Source organism: Lethenteron reissneri, chromosome 28 (assembly GCF_015708825.2).
Source record: "Lethenteron reissneri isolate LAM-NWPU_2019-01 chromosome 28, ASM1570882v1, whole genome shotgun sequence".
Taxonomy (NCBI): Eukaryota; Metazoa; Chordata; class Hyperoartia; order Petromyzontiformes; family Petromyzontidae; genus Lethenteron; species Lethenteron reissneri.
In genome coordinates, this window is record NC_083806.1 from 2,588,993 (window position 1) to 2,613,542 (window position 24,550).

General features: G+C 49.6%; 1 protein-coding gene across 1 annotated transcript in view; it reads left to right on the forward strand.

Moving 5' to 3' along the window:
- Window positions 1-4,046: 4,046 nt before the first annotated feature.
- The window catches only part of LOC133348768 (autism susceptibility gene 2 protein homolog), a 269,387-nt gene continuing 248,883 nt past the window's right edge, over window positions 4,047-24,550 (forward strand). The window contains 1 exon segment of the mRNA XM_061561755.1: window positions 4,047-5,411. Coding sequence (XP_061417739.1) covers window positions 4,872-5,411 — 540 coding nt within the window. The 5' untranslated portion in view covers window positions 4,047-4,871.

Consider the following 24,550-nt stretch of genomic DNA (forward strand, 5'->3'; position numbering starts at 1 on the left):
TCAGCAGATGGATAAGGTGCTGCACCGTATTAATTACATTAGCGGTACATTGCTGCGTTCATTATTTATACACGCGTTAGCCACACTCTCTGCCTCGTCACTGGCTGTGCCGCGGATGCTACCGCGGGCTCTTCGTTCGAGATTAAAATGACGAGTGATACTGATTGGCGCTAAAACTCCTCTTGACGCCTCGGGCAGCAAGAAGGACCTGGGTTCAGTCCACGACTCGGGAAGATCTCCGTGTAGGGTCGGTCATGGTCTCCCCTTGTTATCCAATTGCTTTGCTCCGGGTTCTCCGGTTTCTTTCCATCACTGGTATTGCTAAACATCCCAATGCTGAAAACTAAAACCTATCTGCAAGCTGCTCAATGAGGATTACACGCAGCAGTAGCAACATGGAGTCCTTGACTCAGTGAAGCTCCCGTGGGTAAACAACACGTGTGGGAGGGAGTAGAGAGACGGGAGAACAGAGAGGGAGCGGTGAGGAAGGGGTGAGGGAGGGGTGAGGGGTGAGGGAGGGTGAGGAGGGGTGAGGAAGGGGTGAGGGAGCGGTGAGGGAGCGGTGAGGAAGGGGTGAGGGAGGGGTGAGGGGTGAGGGAGGGGTGAGGAAGGGGTGAGGGAGCGGTGAGGGAGCGGTGAGGAAGGGGTGAGGAAGGGGTGAGGGAGCGGTGAGGGAGCGGTTGAGGAAGGGGGTGAGGGAGGGGTGAGGGGTTGAGGGAGGGGTGAGGGAGGGGTGAGGGGTGAGGGAGGGGTGAGGGAGGGGTGAAGGAGCGGTGAGGAAGGGGTGAGGAGGGGTGAGGGGGGGTGAGGGAGGGGTGAGGGAGGGGTGAAGGAGCGGTGAGGAAGGGGTGAGGGAGGGGTGAGGGAGGGGTGAGGGGGGGTGAGGGAGGGGTGAGGGAGGGGTGAAGGAGCGGTGAGGAAGGGGTGAGGGAGGGGTGAGGGAGGGGGTGAGGGAGGGGTGAGGGGGGGTGAGGGAGGGGTGAGGGAGGGGTGAGGGGGGGTGAGGGAGGGGTGAGGGAGGGGTGAAGGAGCGTGAGGAAGGGGTGAGGGAGGGGTGAGGGAGGGGTGAGGGAGGGGTGAGGGGGGGGTGAGGGAGGGGTGAGGGGGGGTGAGGGAGCGGTGAGGGAGGGGTGAGGGAGGGGTGAGGGAGGGGTGAGGGAGGGGTGAAGGAGCGGTGAGGGAAGGGGTGAGGGGAGGGGTGAGGGGGGGTGAGGGAGGGGTGAGGGAGGGGTGAAGGAGCCGGTGAGGAAGGGGTGAGGAAGGGGTGAGGGAGGGGTGAGGGAGGGGTGAGGGAGGGGTGAGGGAGGGGTGAGGGGGGGGGTGAGGGAGGGGTGAGGGGGGGTGAGGAGCGGTGAGGGAGGGGTGAGGGAGGGGTGAAGGAGCGGTGAGGAAGGGGTGAGGAAGGGGTGAGGGAGGGGTGAGGGGGGGGTGAGGGAGGGGTGAGGGAGGGGTGAGGGGGGGTGAGGGAGGGGTGAGGGGGGGGTGAGGAGCGGTGAGGGAGGGGTGAGGGAGCGGTTGAGGGAGGGGTGAGGGGGGTGAGGGAGCGGTGAAGGAGCGGTGAGGAAGGGGTGAGGGAGGGGTGAGGGGGGGTGAGGGAGAGGTGAGGGGGGGTGAGGGAGGGGTGAGGGGGGGTGAGGGAGCGGTGAAGGAGCGGTGAGGAAGGGGTGAGGGAGGGGTGAGGGGGGGTGAGGGAGGGGTGAGGGAGGGGTGAGGGGGGGTGAGGGAGGGGTGAGGGAGCGGTGAGGGAGGGGTGAGGGAGCGGTGAGGGAGGGGTGAGGGAGCGGGTGAGGGAGGGGTGAAGGGGGGGTGAGGGAGCGGTGAGGAAGCGGTGAGGGAGCGGTGAGGGAGGGGTGAGGGAGAGGTGAGGGAGGGGTGAGGGAGCAGTGAGGGAGGGGTGAAGGGGAGGTGAGGGAGGGGTGAGGGAGCGGTGAAGGAGCGGTGAGGGAGGGGTGAGGGAGGGGTGAGGGAGCGGTGAAGGAGCGGTGAGGGAGGGGTGAAGAAGGGGTGAGGGAGGGGAGAGGGGGGGTGAGGGGGCGTGAGGGAGGGGGTGAGTGAGGGGTGAGTGAGGGGTGAGGGAGGGGGTGAGGGAGGGTGAAGGAGGGGTGAGGGGGGTGAGGGGGGGTGAGGGAGGGGTGAGGAGGGGTGAGGGGGGGGTGAGGGGGGGTTAGGGAGGGGGTGAGGGAGGGGGTGAGTGAGGGGTGAGGGGTGAGTGAGGGGGGGTGAGGGGGGTGAGGGGAGGGTGAAGGAGGGGTGAGGGGGGGTGAAGGAGGGGTGAGGGGGGCGTGAGGGGGTTGAAGGAGGGGTGAGGGGGGCGTGAGGGGGGGTGAGGGAGCGGTGAGTGAGGGGTGAGTGAGGGGTGAGGGAGGGGGTGAGGGAGGGGAGAGGGGGGGTGAGGGGGCGTGAGGGAGGGGGTGAGTGAGGGGTGAGTGAGGGGTGAGTGAGGGGGGAGGGAGGGGGTGAGGGGGGGTGAGGGGAGGGTGAAGGAGGGGTGAGGGTGGGTGAGGGGGGTGAGGGAGGGGGTGAGGGAGGGGTGAGGGGGGGGTGAGGGAGGGGGTGAGTGAGGGGTGAGTGAGGGGTGAGTGAGGGGGGGTGAGGGAGCGGTGAAGTGAGGGGTGAGTGAGGGGTGAGGGGGGGTGAGGGAGGGGTGAGGGAGCGGTGAGGGAGGGGTGAGGGAGCGGTGAGGTAGGGGTGAGGGAGGGGTGAGGGAGGGGTGAGGCAGCGGTGAGGGGTGAGGGAGTGGTGAGGGAGCGGTGAGGGAGGGGTGAGGGGTGAGGGGGGGGGTGAGGGAGCGGTGTGGGAGGGGGTGAGGGAGGGGGTGAGGGAGCGGTGTGGGAGGGGGTGAGGGAGGGGTGAGGGAGGGGGTGAGGGAGGGGGGTGAGGGAGGGGTGAAGGGGGGGTGAGAGGGGGTGAGGGGGGGGTGAGGGGGGGCGAGGGAGGGGGTGAGGGGGGGTGAGGGGGGGTGAGGGGGGGTGAGGGGGGGTGAGGGGGGGTGAGGGAGGGGTGAGGGGGGGGGGGGGTGAGGAGGGGTGAGGGGGGCGTGAGGGGGGGTGAGGGAGGGGATGAGGGAGGGGATGAGGGAGGGGTGAGGGAGCGGTGAGTGAGGGGTTGACGTGAGGGGTGAGGCGGGGGTGAGGGGGGGATGGGGGGGGGGGGTTGAGGGAGCGCTGGAGTGAGGGGTGAGTGAGGGTGAGGAGGGGGGTGAGGAGGGGAGAGGGGGGGGTGAGGGGCGGCTGAGGGAGGGCGTGAGTGCGGGGTGACGTGAGGGATGTGAGTGAGAGTGAGGGAGGGGGTGAGGGGGCGTGAGGAAGCGGTGAGTGAGGGGTGAGTGCGGGGTGAGGGGGGGGGGTGAAGGAGGGGTGAGGGGGGCTTGGGGGGGCGTGAGGGTGAGGAGGGGTGAGGGAGGGGCGGTGAGGGAGGGGTGAGGGGTGTTGAGGGGGGGTGAGGGCGGGGTGAGGGGTGAGGGAGAGGGTGAGGGAGGGTGAGGGGGCTGGGAGGAGGGGGTGAGTGAAGGGGTGCCGTGAGGAGGGTGTAGGGAGGGTGAGTGGGGGTGCGGGCGAGAGGTGATGGGAAGTGAGGGTGAGGAGGGGGGTGAGGGAGCGAGTGAGTGAGGGTGATTGTGAGTGAGGGCCGTGAGGGGGGCGTGAGGAGGGGGTGAGGGGAGGGAGGGTGAGGGAGGGGTGAGGGAGGGGTGAGGGAGGGGTGAGGGAGGGGGTGAGGGAGGGGTGAGGGAGGGGGGGGTGAGGGAGGGGTGAGGGAGGGGGGGGTGAGGGAGGGGTGAGGGGGGGGTGAGGGAGGGGGTGAGGGGGGGGGTGAGGGGGGGTGAGGGAGGGGTGAGGGGGGTGAGGGGGGGGTGAGGGGGGGTGAAGGGGGGGTGAGGGGGGGTGAGTTCGAGGCGGCGTTGTGAGGGAACCGAGGGAGGGAGTTGCGCCTCTGCGCGCACTACTTTCTGTGGAGGCGGGATACGCGCACGGGGCGGAAACGCGTCGAGTGTTTTCACTGCGCCGAGCGCGGCGCAGAGGAGCGCCACTCACCGACGACTCCGACTCCTCCTCACCCAGCCCGGACTCCTCACCACGACTCCTCACCCCCCCCCCCCCCCGGCTCGCCGAGGACATCGCCTCCCTCTGCTCTGCCGCAAGCTTCTGCGCTCGCCTCGCCTCGCAATATCCCCTCGCCCGGGCGGCTTCTCCTCCTTCTCCTCCCATCGTTCTCTCCCTCCTCTCTCCCCTCTCTCTCTCGCCGCGTCCCTCCTCTCCCTCCTCGCGAGGTCTGGGGTAGAGTGTGGGGGGGGTCTAGACAGAGGTCAGGGACAGAGGTCAGGGACAGGGGTCTGGGAGAGGGGTCAGACACTAGGGGTCAGCTACACACAGAGGGCTTGGGCTGGGGTCAGACACAGAGGGGTCTGGTCAAGGTGTCAAGGTCTGGGCTAGGGCTCTGGGCTAGGGCTCTGGGCTAGGGCTCTGGGCTAGGGCTCTGGGCTAGGGCTCTGGGCTAGGGCTCTGCTCAGAGAGGGGGTCCTGGAGAAGGGGGTCCTCTCCGGGGGGGGGCCTCCCGGGCCCTGGCTGGGGATGGGGTCTCTGGGGGCGGGGGGACGAGGGCCGCACGGTGATGGTCGCGCCGCCTCTGGGGCTCGGCCCGTGTCGGGCAGCAGCGGCCGCTGACGGCCACGGAAGAGACGGAGCCAGATAGGTGGTGAGGAGGTGGAGGAGGTGGAGGTGGTGGTGAGAGAAGATAGCATCTCAGGAGGAGGCGAGGGAAGCGACGTGGTGTGGAGAAAGAGGAGGAGGTGGTGGTGGTGGTGAGGAGGAGGAGGCTGCTGTGACAGCCATCGGCAGGGATTTCAACATCAGCGGCCGCAGCCACCGGCGTGCATGCGCGGGTCTCGGCGCGGGCACAGCCCGGGGAGGGACGGGCGAGGCACCTCGAGGGGGTCGGGGGGTCGGGGGGCCATGAGCTCCACGCAGGGCCCCGTGGCCTGCGTGCGGGGGGCCCGGCAGCTGAGCCGCCGCTCCCGCTCGGCCCGAGACCGGGGCCGAGACCGGGGCCGAGACCGAGACAAGGATGCCCGAGACCTGGACAAGGACAAGGAGATGGATCTGCCGGGGCTCGGCAGCCCCAAGAAAAGTCGCCCTCCCAAGGGCGCCACGTCGCCCTCCTCGGGCTCGGAGGGCCTCGGGGCCCCCCCCCCAGGCTCACGGCCCCCGGCAGGGCCAGCCTCGTCCCGGCCGCCCAGGCGCCGTAAGAGGGCCGAGCAGACGGCCCCTCCACCCAAGGAAATACTACTACTACATCACGACAAGGAGGAGAAGAAGAAGGAGGAGGAGGAGGATAAAGAGGAGGACGACGACGAGGAGGAGGACATCATCGATGGCTATGCCATCGTGAGCTTTTCGTCGCTGGATGCGCTGGAGGTAAGGGCTGTGTCCCCGCGTGGCGGGTCTGGTGGTGGTGATGGTGCTCCTTGTGTTTCCTTCTGAATCAGGGGCTGACCCTTGAGTAGAAGGGTGATCTCTTGGGTGGTAAGGGTATGTATTAGACCTTGAGTAAGGTGGTGGTCCTATCAATGGCATCAGGACATGCGTTCCAGAAGCCCTGCGAAATTGGTTCAAGCAAAGCCCCCGATGAGACGCTGAATATTGAAACCGGGTCCAGAGGTTGCTTGTGTTTAACCAATGCTGCCGATGGGATGTACTCCCAGAAAGGTTGATGTGGTTGTGTAAAACATATTTTATATTTTAAATGTGGAGGGACAAGAAGGAGCCGTGTTGTCTGCTTAGTTATTTCGCTGCTGGCATTGAGCTTTGAAGGAGGAGGTAATAGCGCCCATGTTGCACTGGGACACCCTGTTGGGAAGGGTGCCTGTGGGCCCAGATAAACCCCAGCTTCACAACAACTTTAATAATTGAGACCTTACGCAGTGGACATCAGTGAACAGCAGGGTCATGAGGGTGGACAATGCTCAGAAAAGTTAAATCCCCCACACAAGACACCCTTGTCTCACGTCTCCGCACTGTGTAGGGTTGCTCACTTTGTTAAATCAAAAGTGAGTTCCTGCTCAGATGAGAATGCATACTGTGGCGGTGCTCAGAATCGTGTTGCAGCCCTGAGCCAGTGGTGGATGATTCCACGTTCCTATGGCGGGGGCGAGTCTCTCCACAGGACAACCGCCGTTCACAAAGTGGTTACTTCTATCGAACCCCCAAACCAGGATTTGAATTCGCAACCTTGTGATTGCGGCCTTCCTGGCCGGCTGTGTAAAATGAAAGCCTACAACAATACAACACGGTGCCGTGTTTACAAAGGCAAACGGTGAGCTGAGTTGTGAACTGTTGTGCCCACCCACCCCCCTCCGAGTGTGCGTAGCTGGTGGCTGTCAAATGTCTGCCCGCGTGGTGTTTGACGACAGCTGTGGCATTTAAACATTTTAACTCGCGGAGTTTTTTTCTTTTTAAAGTGCCCTCCTCGTTGAAACGGTGGTTGTCGTCGCGGGGTTTTTAGTGGCAGTCGTGGTGCCCCCTCACCACAACCTCTGTTCTAACTTCTTCATGTGGCCTATGAAGAGCGGCTATTAGAGACAATAAGTTTACTCGTGATTGAGCCGTTCAGTTGTTTTGTCTCAAGAGTTGGTGAATCGTCGGTTCACCCACTCGCCCGCCTTCACGTGTATATTTGGGGCAGTGCGAGGCTACATTGGTCAATGGTGTGGATAGAGTTCGTCACACACGGGAGAGTCCTTTTATTTTCCACTTTGTGCACGAGGTGTCTGCACCGTATGTTGTCTATGGCATCTGCTCATCCTGGAAAATGCCCTAGTACTAGTTAGTAGGCAGCAATTGGGTACCACGACTGAAATATATTCACTTCTTATTGCCTAGTACAGAGTAGTCTCCTATTGTCACACTTGTGCATCACAGCAAGATGAGGTCGATTCCTGACTCGAGGGCCTATCTGTGGGGTGTTCTGCATGGGCGCCCTCCAGGTTTTCTGGTTTCCTCAAACCTAAACCCACACACACGCATTCACTGGTATTGGCCAAAACATACCTGTGCTGAAAGATTACATGAGCATTAACTGGGATGACGCACAATAGCATCGCCCCCGCTTGTGCAAACTTGGCAGGACCCTCCTGAAAAAGGGGTCTTGAGATTAAGTGTGGCTTTCCTGAGCATTCAAGCTTAAAACTAGATAATAATGTACACCTTTTCAGACCTGGATATCTATGTAATCAAGTTTGCAAATGGCCTTCACAAAAACCCAGATATATGATTTTGTCGAAACCAAATTGTGGTTTATTATTTCGAATTGTTAAACAAGTGTAGAATCCCTTGATGAGACACTGAATGTTGAAACCAGTCCACAGCAGCCACGCGGCTGATGGGATATGGAAAACAAATACTTGTATTCTGTTATGTGTAGGGACAAATATGTGGAGGGTATTAGATGATTATCTGTTTTGTTTAGGGTTACATGGCCATCAGGAGAGTATATGTTGTTTACATAACAAAATAAAAGACCATTCCCTGTGTGACTGAATCGCTATTGTGAGCAATTTGAAAATCCATGTCAATGCAACACCCATTGCATAGATGAGTTGACGCATGCCTAAAGCTCGTATCACTCCGTTTATAAAGCTATTCATGCTAATTCAGTCTCGCCAGTTTTAACATCTTAAACCGTTTATACACAAGCGGACAATGTAACATTTCATCACTGACAATATTTACTTAAACATCTTGCAGAAGTGTTTCCCATAAGTATCTTTAATACCTTATTTATAAACATGAAAGAAAATATTTACATTGACAGTCTGCAAGATGAATGCTTTAGCAAAGTTGCCAATTTCAATGAGACAAATTGGTAAGTACCTTTACAGGTAGTTTAATAACCCCGTATCCTAATTACTCAATTTGGTAAACCTTTTTTCAAGATCTAAGTATGTATAAGTACATTTTAATGCCTCTTTTCATAATGGAATGGAGCCTGTATTCATAATAGTTATCCATGGATTCTGCGCAAACACAATGACATGTTTACAACAATGGAACATTTTTGCAGATGAGACATTTTATCTGCTCACTATTCAAATAAGGGGAGTGCAGACGGCTGGCAAGCTGTTAAATGTACTTACATTTATCTCAATTCCACACAGGTTCTATCAAAATGTTTTACACTAATTTTTCAACGCAGTCATACGTCTGAAGTTTGGAACCGACAGTTTAGATGAGGGTTTTTAAAATATATGTTTCATTACCAGTAACCACGTCAAAAAGTAAACCGTAAAGCAAGCAGTTTGCAGGAGTGAACCTTTGTATTTTAAATGAGAAATAAGGGCACATGTATCACACGGTGACTTAATCCACCATGCTGTTTGTACGTTTGCGTGTGCCAATAAGCGCATTGATGACTAAAATGTCACTGGAATGGATTACCTATTCCTGGCTTTCGGAAATCCTGCTAACAACAGCAGGAGCACCATTGGCAGCTCCGAAGTGTGCATATTTCTTAAAAAATTTATTTACAAAAAACGAAGTGTTTCCAAGAGAAACATTACGTGGCGCACGGTATCATTGACGTCAATCTCAAGGAGATGGAGCGATGAGATCAGTTTTTGTGCAGGTGCTGGATGGATTATTGCATTGCAGGATTGTAAGAGGTAGTGGCGCCATGGGGTGGCCTTCATTCAGCAGTGGATTGTTCATGGCTGATGAATATTATCGTAGTAACTACTGTACTCGTGTATATTGAGGCTGTGGGGTCTTGTAGTAGCTTGTACTGAGAGTGCTCAGAGGAGATAAAAGCATGCTTTGGCCACCAGTATCAAGTTTGTAATCTTATATCAACAAAAGGCTGCCGGACTTTATACATGAAAGCAAATCCGCCGTACTTATTTGAAAAAAATACTGTTATGCAGTAGGCAGAAGCAGCACACGAGATATGTCCACGATAACATGTTTTCAGTGCAATAGAGGACGCTCGTACCATCATCATCATTTATAAGAACCCCTGCAACAAATACCATTTGTTTATTTTCTAATCCAAGGTGTTGAACGTAGGACCAATACGTCAAGTGGCTAGCAACGAACAGCACTGTCCAAGTTTTAGTATATAAGAGGTGACACGTTTCTTGAATTGAGCAAGGTTATTATAAGAGCCTGAACAAAAGAGACGACGGCAGGGGGGGAATGTTGAAGTGGAGCAGTGTCAGCAAGGAAGAAGTAGAAAGAGAGAGCACCACGTGGCCTGCAGTGTTAGTGGTGGTGGTGGAATGACCGCGGGTGAAACACTGGGCGGGTGGTGTTTGTTGTGTCCTGCAGTGTGGTGGTTGAACAGTGCGAATTGGACGAACAGTCAGTCTGGTAGACCGATGTATTTAATGACGCTTCATATCAAATGTGCTGTGTTTTCACGGTCGTACTACTGTATAGCAAGCAGTCAAAGTAATACATCTCGTTGTCATCCCCCCATGCCGGTTCTGTGACACGCACTTGCTTTATTATGAAGTGAAGAGTCAATAAAGATTTCTGAAGCCTTACTTGGATGGAACACTGATGTTCAAGAACATTAACCCATATGCACATGCGTGTAGAGACGACAACTTGTGGATTTTATGGCTCAATCTGGCCAATCTTAGTAGCCAGACAGTACTTTGATTTGACAATTTATAGCTGGCTGTGAGCTGCTATATATTTGCCCATTTCAGTAGCTCGTGCACTGAGTTGCGTTTGTCTGGTTTCTGTGTTTGGGTAAGCTGTACTTTATAACCGTGTCATATTAATGATTTTCACACGGCTTCTTTGTGAAAGTGTAGCATTGTTAGGTGATCGTCTGTAATTGCCAGCACTTTAGGGTGATATATCTCGTGGCTATGTCGCAGCACTGTGCTTTGTCTCTAGGTAGCACGTTTTTTTTGGTTATTTATAAGACGTAGCTTTGTTTTGTTAGATCGCCTATGCAGTGTTACAACACGACTGTCCAAAACTGTCTTTACTTGCAAATCAATGTCGTTTGTGATAAAAGCGAGTCTTTAATGAGATGTGTGTGTGTGTTCACACTAAAATTGCATTAGCTGACTTCACAATAATTATACAAAGCTGAATTTGATTACCCCTAATCATGGTCAATGGCACTTGAAGAATTTAGTTTTTTTGTAGTGGATGGATAAAGTGATCTTCGTCATTATTATATCTAAGTGGGCTCGTGTGACCTACTGTGCTGATACGTCTTATTGATTGGTTTCCTTGCAAGTTCAAAACAACAACAATAATACTACTTAATTTAGTATGACATTAAAGAGAACAAAGTTTACTTTATTACTTTTAGCTTATGTTACCATTCACGCTGTAACAGGTTTAAGCAATTGCAATATGCACATTCAAAAGTCAGTGAGTTTTGCTCATACATCAACGAGATGGTGCTCACCTTTCATTCACAGCCCTGAGCCCACAGCAGATATTCATTCCACTTTCCTATCATTAGCATGGTTGGCCACGTTCAACGCACATCATCATACAGAGTATATCCATAGGACAACCACTGTTGACTTCCCCATGACATTGCCATCACTTTACTACCTCCGGGATGATTGGACAAGTCTACCCCCCCAACCAGGATATGATATCCGCAACCTTATTATTTTGAACTCCTCGCTCTACCGCTAAGCCACCTGGCTAGATTCAGTATTGTTCATTACATGATGGTGGCCACCTTCCCCAGCAGTAGGAACATCAATGCCATATTGGCCAAAGAACCAGGGTGAACTGTGATGCCACCTGGAAAACAAGTTGAAGTAAGATAATGCTCCCAGCCAATAACTTGACGTCCACACAGAGATGAGTTATGACTGTCAAGTTTTGCGTAACAACTCCTTGGATCAGTTTTTTTTTTACGCTCGGGGCTGAGCACAGACCCAGAGGCCCAAAATGCCAAATGGCCAGCAACAAACAGCACTATTGAAGTTGTAATCAATAAATAGTCAACGTGTTTCTTGAATTGGGTGACGTTATTTAGAAGAGCTTGGGGAGGAAAAAAATACGATTGGAGGGAATTCCAAAGTGGAGCAGTACAAGGGAAGAAGCCGACAGAGAAGTGTGATTGAACGCAGTGTGGATTTGATGGTTAATGTTTTGCCTGAGGCAGTTTTTAAAATATATTATCATCTATAGTATTGTTTGCAGTTAATGCTTTAGTAAGCACTGCAGTGGAAGTGCTAGGCAGTGTTTTCCTGTGGTGACAAGTACACTGAAACTGGCCAGGTTATAGCTGTGATTGCATACACGTCTGTGCACACAGTAGTCTTCAGATAGCCTGAGGTTTGGCCTTTTGGAAAAGGGGTCTCCGCAAGCTTTAGCAAACAGAGGCATTGACTTGAGATTCAGAGGTATGCACTGTGCGACATCCTACGATTTGCAATGAGGATTTGTCCATTGTGACCTTGCATTGCAGTAACAAAATAAATAAGCAGGTGACACGCCCCCTTATTATATCTGTTCCTCCACATAAAAAACAAAGTATTAGTTCCCTATCCCATCAGCCACATGGCCTTCTGGAAGCGCATTTTTTTTTTCAGAAGCATTTAATGCAAGCAGCCTCTGGACCAGTTTCGACATTTAGTGTCTTTATTATCAGTAGAGTGAGCCTTGCTTGAGCCAATGCTGGTAAACTGCCAAACGTATTTAGGAAGTGAACTGTGGGAATATGGAATTTCCACCACTGCCTTAGGGCTGTGAAGGGCAGATGAGCATCGCCTCAGTGCTGATTTCAGCAACAAATCACCTTGTGACTTATTGGGGATGTTAAGACATATAACCACTTTTATCGGTGAATACTGCCCATGGAAAGTATTGCTTTTATCAATTGCGCATCGCTTGAAACAACTGAACAGTCATTTTAGTCAACTGTTCATCTTTAGTATGACTGCAATGACGCAGTTATTAACATAGCAAGTACTAGACAGGATTGTGTGTTTGGCATTGCTTTACAAACGCGCGATTGTGTTAATGTCAGTAGTCGGGATTTAATGTTTTGTTCGCAACATATTCCAAGCTTGAAATCTTTATTACGAGCCTCATATTTGTGTGAAAGAATTCAAATTGGATAATAAAAGCAACTGGGTCCATTTCAGGACATACAGAATTTCAACAAAACGATTACACAACGTAAAATAACTCTGTGACCGAGTTCAAGCGTTGGTGTACCACCACTTTCGGTTCAATGCACACTTATTTTTCATTGTACGTTCTTATCACCAGAGTTTATGAATAATAATGACATCGATGGTACATAACAGATCCACATTCCGTGCCTACCTTTGCAACAGCAACAAAATCCCCATGGTTACTAGTTTGCAAACTGAATATTCCTTGAATTCACTGTTTGAGCATGCAATGTACATACACATCTAACAGATGTCACCGTGGTAATCTGACCTGATAAGCTTTCTTGGCAGTGTGACCCGGATCACCTGACTGTGTTGGGGCGGTGGCATGGCCCAGCGCCACATGTTGCAGAGGTTTGTGGTTCGAATCCAGCAGGCTGCCATGGTTATTAAGCACTGCAGTTTTATTAACCGTTAAATACTGCACCGTCTGCTTCACAGGGGATGCTGAAGATCCCCTCCTGTTATGTTGTTTGCTGGCGGTACGTTCCAAATTGACCAAATTCGAAAAGTTGTCTGGAAATTACTCTTGGGATTACACAACGCAACATCGCCCCCTACTGTCAAACTACTGCAGGCTGTGTCTTTGAAGCACAGTGCCTCCACGATAGTCTTACACTGTAAGAATGGCACAAATACCAAATGTACGAATTTATAATTAACATAATTATTAATTACCCAGCCTGAGTATATTTGCCTGAGATCGATCTTGTTAATATTTGCATGAGACCAGTAGCATTGCCATGCTAGCGAATAACACTCTTGATAAAAAAAAACATTTATTAGCACAGTTGCTGAGCATATGCCCAAAGGCCTAACACTTGAAGCAGAAACAGTACTGTCAGATCTGTAATAGATTAGGATTAACAATTTGCTGCATTGAGCGAGGTTATTGTAAACGAGCTTGGGAAAAGAGATGATGTGAGACAATTCCAGCATGGAGAAGTTCAAGGGAAGAGTCCTAAAGGTAGTTAAGGTGACCTGCAGTGTGGATGGGGGGGATGCATCAGCCCAGTCTGTTAGATCGAGTCCTCAACATGGGTGGAGGAATCAATGAGTGAAATTCACGGGAACAAAAACATTCCTGCGGAGGGAGCTGGTAGGAACTTTGGGTTGCTCGGTCAATGGCCAGGGTCAACGGCGGCGTGGTGTATTCCGCAAATATGCCCGACTGTGAGAGGCGGGCACAAAGCCGGCGTGAGTAGGTTAAACGTTGAGTTTTATAAGGGCACCACGGGGTGACCAGCCCCTTCCCACCCTCCCCTCCCCTCCCCACCCAGCCCCACCCTCCCCACCCAGCCCCTCCCCTCCCCACGCAGCCCCTCCCCTCCCCACCCAGCCCCTCCCTGTACGACGGACACAATAATCCCCTGTGGGCTGGTGTAACCAGGAGGGTCCTACCAGTATAACCGTGGTAGTAGTGACAGAAGAGTGATAAGTAGGTGATTGATCACTGGTGATTGAGTGACTGGAGTGAATTAGTGAGTCTTGGTTCATCAATCACTCCAACTGCTCTTTGTTGAACGCTATCGAGTGCACAGAGGGAGCAACTGGGTGACCCACCCCAGATATTACGGCAGTATTCCAACTTAGACCGAATGTGTGATTTGTTTCGTCGTGGTAATTGTTCGGAGGGTGTATATGCATGGTATACAAAACACGATGATACTGGGACATCTCTTTTTCAGCAATGACCGAAACGTTGACACTTGTTAACGTTAATGATTGTTTATATTTCCTAATTTTGTTGGAATAATTCCCCCCCCCCCTCTCACAAATAAAGCTATTGTTTAATTATCAGGTTCATTATAAGACATCATAGTTATTACTTTAATTTGGTATGTTACATTCCAGATCAGTTGAATTTAAAATGGTTGGATGTATTTAAAATGATAACATCACTTGCTACCCATCATTAGCCACTTAATGATCTCTCTTTGGTTGGTTTATGTAATGTCCTGCCCGAGGCAGTTCGCAATTACCTTGTGCTATTGACAGCATCATTCTGCTTGCCATTGTTGTATTCATTCATCTGTAGAAGCACATGTTTTTGGCTCAGATATACGGATAGTCCACATACCATGATGCCACATAACAGCTGTTCACTTGGCACAGTCATGTGTTTGAATACCATGATTTTCGTGCCATGCAGGGCCGTTTATAGTTGCAAACAACCATTTGTTTAAATAATTGAGCTTCTAGCAATGTTGTTCAGATTGTAGCAAAACACTTTATTAGAAAGTTGCATTCTTATTATTGGTCTTGGGACTACTTTATGCTTGATTAGTGTAATAAACGCAGACGAAATTGGATTTAAGCCAAGCATGATGGCTGGGAGTTTTTAACTCTTACCCAAATTGCTGCTAAGACCTCAAAATAGCTTGTGGAAATGTGTGAGCGAGGGTCTTACGCCTGTGCAGAGAGTGGCTCCACTTGTTTGGCAACATGACAGCACATTGCAGAGCTCCTGCTCGAGTCCTTTCTGGCACGAGTGATGTGGGCATATTGCCGAAATACAGTATTTCACCAAGATCAAGTGTGCCCCCTAAATCTTCAGTTGCATGGCAAGGCGTGGGTCAATATACGTTGACGGCTCCAAACATGTGATTAACTAAACTGCGTTTCCAAGTGGCTGGATAAGAAGTGCCCTGGCACCAATTAAACACTATTGCAGAAGTGCCCTGTATGCTGTGAATCTCACAGGGGAGCTTGTGTTCTCCACCGCATGGAACAAAATAAATAATCGTACAATATGCCTGCTTTCCACATTTGTCTCTACACAAAATGTTGTTTTAGTATTTTCTTACACATCCCGTTGGTCACACACACACCCTACTGGGAGTGCATCATTTTAGCAGCATTGGTTTTCTCATGCCAGCAAACTCTAGACCGGTGTTAACATGCATTGTCTCTTCAGCAGTCAGGCTTGCTTGAACCAATGCTGGTGAACTGCGAGATGTGTATAGGCAAGGATCTCCTCTGTTAGATATGATATTAGTTTGATGCAACACTATATATAATACGCAACACAAAATAATCATTAGCACATGGAAGTCGGTGAAAAATAACAAACGTTTGTATGTGGAGAAATAATATTTGCAGTTAAGCAAGTGATTCCCACTCGCGGTGCTGATCTCCTGTTTATAGCTATGCAGGGAAAATGGTGAAAATTCCACATCTTTTTGGTGAGGATGAGCTTTCCCGAAGACAACTGGTCCTGACTTCCCCACAAAGTGGTACAACATTTTCAACCCGAGAGGGATGATGGGCTGAGTTCGCCAGCCGCCGCTCGCTCTACCGCTGAGCCACCTGGCTGTCCATTTATACGATGTGCATCTTGGGAAAACTGTCGCCATTTCCCTGCTGTTTTGCACTCACCAAAGACAAAATACATCCGCTGTCGTGTCTGGGGAGGAGCACGCAGTTCCTACCTCGCTGCACTTGATAGAATTCAACGTGAAGCATTCACTACAATCACACGCTCACTCGCGCTCAGTCACCTCCTTATAACGTTTCTGCTGCTACTGCCATGGTTACTGTTACCGTGAACTTCAGTCATTTATTTATCCACTCTTGTTGAGGCCTCGCTCTCGTAGACACCGACTGACTGTTTTGTCTCATCCGCACTCGGTTCAACCACCACACTGCAGGTCGCAAACACTTCTCATCTTGGTTACACCGCTCCACTTACGAATTCCTTCCCATTGTCTCTTTTTGCCAAGCTCTTTTAGTGACCTTGCTCAATTCAATAAATGTGTGAGCTCTTATCTATCGCAACCTTTGATAGTGCAGTTTATTGCTGGACGATTGATGTGTTGTTGTTCCTTTGGGCATTGGCTCAGCTTCTGCGTACAAAGAATATATCGGGCAATTTGTGCCTAGAAACGTGAGTCTGCTTGGCTATGCGTGATTGGTAAAAGCGTGGATGATTGTGGATAGTGGAAAGAAATAGGGCCACGGATAGAAAGATTTTTCACGTGGACCCTACAGCTGCCGTGGATTAAAGGAGTCTAGGATAATAGGGCCATGGATAAGGGCAGCTGCAATGAGGGCTACTTTCAAGGAGGTCGATTGTTGCTGGGCTTATGTTTGTGATGAAACAAAATAATCGCGAGCATCGTTGTGGAGAATATTTACAAATCCTCTTACTATATATTTTTGCACAAAACCAGGACCCGCCTGTAAGCGAATATGACTGCTGATGAGACAGTGAATGTCAAAACTAGTCAAAAGGTTGATTGCGTTCAACCACAAAACCGCTGGAAATAAATCTCAGACGGCCATGTGGGGTGGTGGGATGTGTCAGAAATATGTTGTTTTATGCGGAGAGACAGATATGGGAAGGGGCTCTTACTCTATGCTTATTTATTTGTTTCGTGGGTGATAGTGCCACTTATGCGCATTGTTTGTTCACAGGTTAAATGAGAACAGCTGATGTTAATTATTTGTATTACTAGACCCTGACCACGAAATGTCGCGGTTCCTCCCAAAGTCTCTTCTCTCCCCACTCCCCACCATCAATCTCGCCCACGGCAGCCCCCCGCCACGCTGCTCTCCCCACCCCGTCTCGCACTGTACGCCCTCCCGATCCTCGTGTCTCGGCCGCTGCTGAACAATGACGCTCACGAATATATTTCGTGACAATTGCCAAGAAACCGTCTCAACGAGGATCCACCACCTTGGCCACATGCTTCCTCATTTGGGCCAAAGGCGCCAATAATGTCACGGTACCGCCAGTGAAGTTCAACACGGCAATGCCCGCGCCACCAGATCTCGGTGACAAATCAAGTCCTGCCATCTGAACACAGAAGGCAAAACCCCTCGTGGGGTGACTTTCGGTGTGTGTGTGAGTACGTGGGGTGATGGGGCGAGTGAGTGGGTGAGTACGTGGGGTGATGGGGCGAGTTACTGGGTGACTCTGAGTGGGTGAGTACGTGTGGTGATTGGGTGGGTGATTTACTGGGTGACTTTGAGTGGGTGAGTACGTGGGGTGATGGGGCGAGTTACTGGGTGACTTTGAGTGGGTGAGTACGTGGGGTGATTGGGTGAGCTACTGGGTGACTTTGAGTAGGTGAGTACGTGGGGTGATTGGGCGAGTGAGTGGGTGACTTTGAGTGTGTGAGTACGTGGGGTGATTGGGTGAGCTACTGGGTGACTTTGAGTGGGTGAGTACGTGGGGTGATTGGGTGCGTTACTGGGTGACTCTGAGTGGGTGAGTACGTGTGGTGATTGGGTGGGTGAGTTACTGGGTGACTTTGAGTGGGTGAGTATGTGGGGTGATTGGGTGAGTTACTGGGTGACTTTGAGTGTGTGAGTACGTGGGGTGATTGGGTGAGTTACTGGGAGACTCTGAGTGGGTGAGTATGTGGGGTGATTGGGTGAGTTACTTGGTGACTGAGTGGGTGAGTATGTGGGGTGATTGGGTGAGTTACTGGGTGACTTTGGGTGAGTACGTGGGGTGATTGGGTGATTTACTGGGTGGCTTTGAGTGGGTGAGCACGTAGGGTGATTGGGTGAGTTTACTGGGTGACTTTGAGTGGGTGAGGACGTGGGGTGATTGGGTGAGCTACTGGGTGACTTTGAGTGGGTGAGTACGTGGGGTGATTGGGCGAGTGAGTGGGTGACTTTGAGTGTGTGAGTACGTGGGGTGATTGGGTGAGCTACTGGGTGACTTTGAGTGGGTGAGTACGTGGGGTGATTGGGTGCGTTACTGGGTGACTCTGAGTGGGTGAGTACGTGTGGTGATTGGGTGGGTGAGTTACTGGGTGACTTTGAGTGGGTGAGTATGTGGGGTGATTGGGTGAGTTACTGGGTGACTTTGAGTGTGTGAGTACGTGGGGTGATTGGGTGAGTTACTGGGAGACTCTGAGTGGGTGAGTATGTGGGGTGATTGGGTGAGTTACTTGGTGACTGAGTGGGTGAGTATGTGGGGTGATTGGGTGAGTTACTGGGTGACTTTGGGTGAGTACGTGGGGTGATTGGGTGATTTACTGGGTGACTTTGAGTGGGTGAGCACGTGGGGTGATTGGGTGAGTTTACTGGGTGACTTTGAGTGGGTGAGGACGTGGGGTGATTGGGTGAGTTTACTGGGTGACTTTGAGTGGGTGAGCACGTGGGGTGATTGGGTGAGTTTACTGGGTGACTTTGAGTGGGTGAGGACGTGGGGTGATTGGGTGAGTTTACTGGGTGACTTTGAGTGGGTGAGCACGTGGGGTGATTGGGTGAGTTTACTGGGTGACTTTGAGTGTGTGAGGACGTGGGGTGATTGGGTGAGCTACTGGGTGACTTTGGGTGAGTACGTGGGGTGATTGGGTGATTTACTGGGTGACTTTGAGTGGGTGAGCACGTGGGGTGATTGGGTGATTTACTGGGTGACTTTGAGTGGGTGAGCACGTGGGGTGATTGGGTGAGCTACTGGGTGGCTTGGCAAATGTATGAATGAGTGAACCGGGTACAGTATGTGAGCACAAGTGGTACTTTTGTGATCTTGTAAATGCCCCAGAGTGTTTATGAGAGAGAGCCATATAAAGAGTGCACCACACCAGTATATTTTCCTAAGTGTCATAACAGTATAGTTTAAAACAGGAAATTATACACGAGCTTGTTTGCCCGTCCGAGGACAGAAGCTGTAATAGTTACGAAATAATTGAGCCGAGTATAATTGTATCTTGTGTAAATTTAATGTCAGTGAATCTTGCACGAAAGTATGTCATCAAACACTTCACTCCATTTCACTGTGGCATTGTATTAATGGCAGTGAATCTGCCACAAAACGAAGTCATCAAACACTTCACTCCATTTCACTGTGGCATTGTATTAATGGCAGTGAATCTGCAACAAAGCGAAGTCCTCAAACACTTCACTCCATTTCACTGTAGCGCTGTATTAATGGCAGTGAATCTGGCACAAAACGAAGTCATAAAACACCTCACTTCATGTCACTGTAGCACTGTATATAACTGACCTTCAATTTGTTCAAATTCACTGCTCTGATACTTTATTCTCTTCTGCTTTCGGTCGCTGGGGTTGAAATAAATTGGAATTCGATACAATATCTAGAAAATCACCGAGAAATGTTTATTTTACCATAATGTGGAAGCATAAATTAGACTTACCTTTCGTCTCAAGTGCTGAAGAAATAAATACAGACACCAAATCCACTTTGTTGCTGCGTAGAATTATTTATTAGATTCACTTTCAATAAAGAAACGTCAAACTTAAAGCAAATTTGCGAAAACAATTATTTCCACTCGACCTTCTTCTGCGTGAGTGTAAAAATCCACCCGCTCATGAATATTAATGACAGCGGGGGGAGGGGTGCGGCATGTGGAGTGACGCCACGCGCGTTACACACAAACAGACATACTTGGTTTATTATAGTAATCATTTTTATCGGCATTTCTACCTGTCAACATCATTTTTATACACACATCGGCATTTGGCAAGGAACGGCTGATGGTACATAACTGACTGTGCAGCCCTTTTGTTTGTATGTCTGCTGGCTTTACTTATAAAGTATATCACAACGACCGTGTGTTTAGTAGCACAGGAGCAGCTGAAGAAATTACAGATCTTTACAGTCCAGCGTTGCACTCTGTCATCTTGGAGTTCACACACGACGTGCACGACTCATTGATTTAAACACATTGCTATTATGGAAAAGAATTGTAGTGCTTCGTATATTAATCTACACTGATATCAAAGTGTCTGATCATAACAGTGATATCTGGTGTTAAGGCTTGTAGCTGTCACTGAGATATTACATTTTTTCCTGAAGCAATTCTGCGGGCGCCGTGTGTGTGTGTGTGTAGTTAGGCTCTGACGTGGCGTGTCAGTCGGTTAAAGGGTTTGAAATGCGATGCATTAAGGTTTATAGCCGGTCATTATCGCAGTCGTCTTTGTGTTGCATTGACGTACAATTCAGAAGGAGGAGAGGCGTGTGCTGTTCAGTGCTCTCTGTTCCAAGAAAGGATTAAAAACACATTAAGCTGGAAAGATTAAAGTCTTGTGCCTTCATTTTCATTGTAACTCATTCTTTGATCATCTGATCCATGGATCTTGTTGTTCATTTGGAATCTATCGGATCGAATTCCAACTGTCTTAACATCATGAAAGATATAGTGACCACGTGTCTTTTGTGAGTGTTAGTTATTTTTTGAATGCTAACATTGTATGTTATTACAATAGGCCTCCCTACGCAGTGCACGCAGTGTGTTCTGCGAAATGTTCCCTGCGTTCTAAATTGGAAAGGAATTCAAGCGCGTGACATTCTCTCACATAACAATGGCCACCTACTCCACAGCCTCGTCGTGGTGGAGGTAGCTCGGCTCTCCGATCTTACATTGACATGCAAATCTCATCTCTAGCCCCGCCCACTTCGCTTATGACCCTTGGGCCCCACCCATCTCAAACCTTTAAAACACCCTGCCTCAGCAGCTCTCCCGCAATATTTTTTCACCTGATGACGATTGCTTGTGTTGCAATAGAAACGTCGTGATATTTGTTTTATATTATTATTTTTCTATCTACGTGGCTTTACCGAAAGACCCAAAGAATATGAATTCCTGCAGTCACGAAAGCTTTAGGTCAAGATTAAAGGGTTGTGCAGAAATATACGTAATCGGATATGGAAGCATCAAACGAAAGTTTCACTTTTCATTGCAGTGTTGTAAAACTACTCCTCACATAAATAGTCTGAGAAGATGTGGACCTTTTTGAGTGTTGAAATTCGTTTATGTGCAGGTGCTGGATGCATTGCTGCATCACAGGTGACAATTGGGGTGGCCGATATATGGGGGATCGTTTCCTTTTATTTGTATGTGTGTGGGTGATTTGTCTACCTTTCTGTATTGTTTGTTGTTACGTTGTTACCCACCCTGATTGGACATCTTTGAAAAAAAGCTTTATATCTCATTGGATTCCCCCAGTGTAAATTCACATTCTGATTCTGGATTGATCGTGTGTCGATGATGACCATAGTTGCGTCGTAAATGTCCAAACATCCCCAATGTATAGGACCACAGTTTGGCCAATTGTTGTCGTCTGGTTCTGGCTGTTTCCCTGCCTGTCTGTGGTTTCCTCTTTTTTCCCCTTTGCAACAACAACAACAACAGCGAAACCTGTGGACGTTGTGGTTCCTACATAAGTTTAGAGATATGCATTGTTTGTGAATGACGATATAATCCAATTGAGTATATGGTGGGTAAAGCATGTTAAGCTTTAGAATCGTTGACCAATACCATTTACATTTTATGCCTTTTTGAACGAGCTTTGGGAGCAAACTAATGCAGAACCAGGGAGGAACCAAATACTAGCTCCAAACAGAAAGGCGCCCACGTTGGGAATTAGAACCCTTCTTGCCGAGGTACAAGGCGTTTCTGCCGCATCACTCTTTGATATAAAATATGATGTCGTTGATATGAAATTATTAGCTTTTGTTCAAATGCTGGACTGTTGGATGTAATGATATGCTGGTAGGGATGTGTATTCGGGCATACTGAATGCGTAATGCCCTATGTTTGTTTGGCTTGAGGCTGTCACATTGACGCTGCTGAACAGCTGCGCGGATCGTGAGATTTAGCTGAGCACTTGTTGTTTTTGTTGTTTTAATTTTATTTTCAATGGTGCCCCAGTTCTAAATGTTTTAAACGTTACTGCCGGTTGTTTGCGCGAGCACGTTTTGTCAACGTCAACGCTTTCTACGCGTTCGTGTCCACGCATTAGGGGCGCTAGATTACGTTTAATGTGTCAAACATTAAGTCGATAATAAAAATGAATCCGTACTATATTTTTGTTAACGTGCTGTTGTGTTGATGTTAAAACAGAGTAACAGAAAGTCAAATGGAGTGAGAGACAGGGCTACAGGGAGCTAAAAAAAAACACATGGCCCCCTTCCTGTGGCTGTGTTTGCATGTAGGTGGTGTGTGCGTGTACTGCAAACCACGTGCTCTAGGTGGCATTGAAGGCTGACCTTTTTGTTGTTGTTGTTTACAAACATTTGAAATGTTAAGCAAAATCAAAACGTCTCAGGAATCAACGCACGATGTTTATGGGAAGAGTACCTATGGCACAGCTGCACTTATGGCAATAGTTAAACAAAAATAGTGGTCAGGAGGAGACTGATCGCCCCTGTGGGTGAGAGAGTGATTGGAGTGAATCCGTGAGTGTCGGACCATCAATTACAGTACTCTGGTAGCGTTAGCTTGGATTCTATAAAGTACAGTTAGGCAGGAACTGAGTACTCCACCCCATAAATGACGGCACGATTGTAACTTAGATCCAATTTGTGTTTTGCCTAAGTCGGAGTGATTTCCTGCACAAACGAGAGGCGTTGGCCGTGTCTTGTTTACAGCCCTGAGCCGGAGGTGGAAATCCCACATCCCTTATGATTGGGATGAGTCTATCCATAGGACGGCCACTGGTCACATCCCCACATCGTGGTACTCATTGGGGTGTGGTTACCGTTTCGTTACAGAGGTTCACTGCTCGAACCACAATAATAATAATGCTACACGCCGTCTGCTTCACAGTGGACGTTAGAGGCCCCCCCGACGTCGTTTGCAAGAGAGGGCCCCACCGTGTGCTGGTGCCAGGTTCCAGAAAAACCTGAGCGCAAAATGCTGTGCCCTGCCAGGTGAGATGCCGAGATGGCAGTAGAGTACAGCACCTGAAGATGTGCAAAGTGCACGAATAGAAGCAGCTCTCAGCCTTGTATGCAGACCACCAGCTCAAAATAATTGAACGCGTGGCCAAATTGTGCAAACCGCAAACTCAAAGGGTTGAGAGAATGCGGCCATCCAAAGACGAGCGGTGACACGAAGACACAGCTGTGGACACGGGTTTTTGTCCTCACTGGAGGTGGCAGTGGAGGAGAGGGTGGTGGTGGTGGTGGCACTGGTGGCAGTAGAGGAGAGGGTGGTGGTGGCACTGGTGGCAGTGGAGCTTGGGCTATTTGCTCCTGGAAATCTGCTGTGTGCGTGGCCTCGTTGTTTCCTGTCGCAGGCGCACACTGTAGGCCAAGGAAGTACACGATTGATGTTTTGTTCTCTTGTACTTTGCGAGTAAGGGCCATGTTTACAAATGGCCAGAAGTACTTACACAAAGTGTCCTTTGTACGTTCCGTCAGCGTTCTTGGATGAGATTACTGTTTGAAGGAATAATCTGATATGCAGGACTTTCCAAAATTACTCTGTATATTTATAACTTCGGAACACGATAAGTGAAGACTTCCCTTTCAATCATTTGCTAATTAACACGTTCATTACACAATACGGAACTGAAGTGTGTGTGTACTGATAACGTCGTTCATCAAATACGTGTTATGATTTGAGTTTATAACACCTTGGCATGGGGGATGTTAGTGGCCATAAAACTAAAACAAATGCTATATTAGCTGTAACTTTAGAAAACAATCCATTACTAATAAACTACTGGAAACAATGGTGCATAAGGCTGATTTATTGTATTTAGCCAAGGAGTATTTATCCAAGGATTATAAATCAAATAATTGAAACAAATTATTTTGTGATACAGCCTTGGCAGTCGTGCACAAGCATAATAACAAAAACTCAACACATTTGTTCATATCATTGTGGCCTTAAATGGGAAAAAATCTACAGCTTACATAGCATTTGTTCAAATCTTCTGGCCATAAACATTCCCCACAGGCAACATAGATCAGTGTGCTATGAAGGAACATTGCCTGACAATGTTGCCTATTATATATATGTTCTCCTCTTAAGGCCACAGTGGTATTGACGAATGTGTTGAGTGCATGTAAATGAAAGTGTTCATAGAAAAACATCTGATGGTGTGATCTCAGGAATGAAAAATACCGCCATGAAAGAGTCGTCTCAGTGTTCTATTTCCGAGATGCAGTGTGGTTTCAGGCAGAGACAATGACAGCGGTTTTCATCTGACAATGTGTGTTTTCACTGTGGGTGGCATGAGCTGATTAGAGTCATTCATCCGACAATGACAAGTGGCTGCTGTACTATAACCTAGCCCGGCAACAGCAACGCTGTCTGTCATTTTGACATTATAAGAGAGCCTGCCAGTATTTCTGTAACCTGTCCCTAACATAGCGGCTTAGCATTTTTTTCCCATTTGAAGAATGAATGATTGGTTCTCATGCTGAGTTGTCTGAAAGATGCCAGTGTTTTCTTTCACTTTTATTTTGTTGGGTTTTTTTTTGCTATAAATTGTAAGCGGTTGTTTTTATATCTTTCCCTGATTTCTATTTTGCTTTATTGTTTGCACTTTGTGTGTTTACTGTTTCTTGTTATTTTGGTGACACAGATCACTTGAAAAAGAGACTCTCCTAAAGCCTCTTGAGATTTCCCTTTACACAAATACACACTTGGAGCTCAAAATGGCAAGACGTGGCTCTGGTTCGTA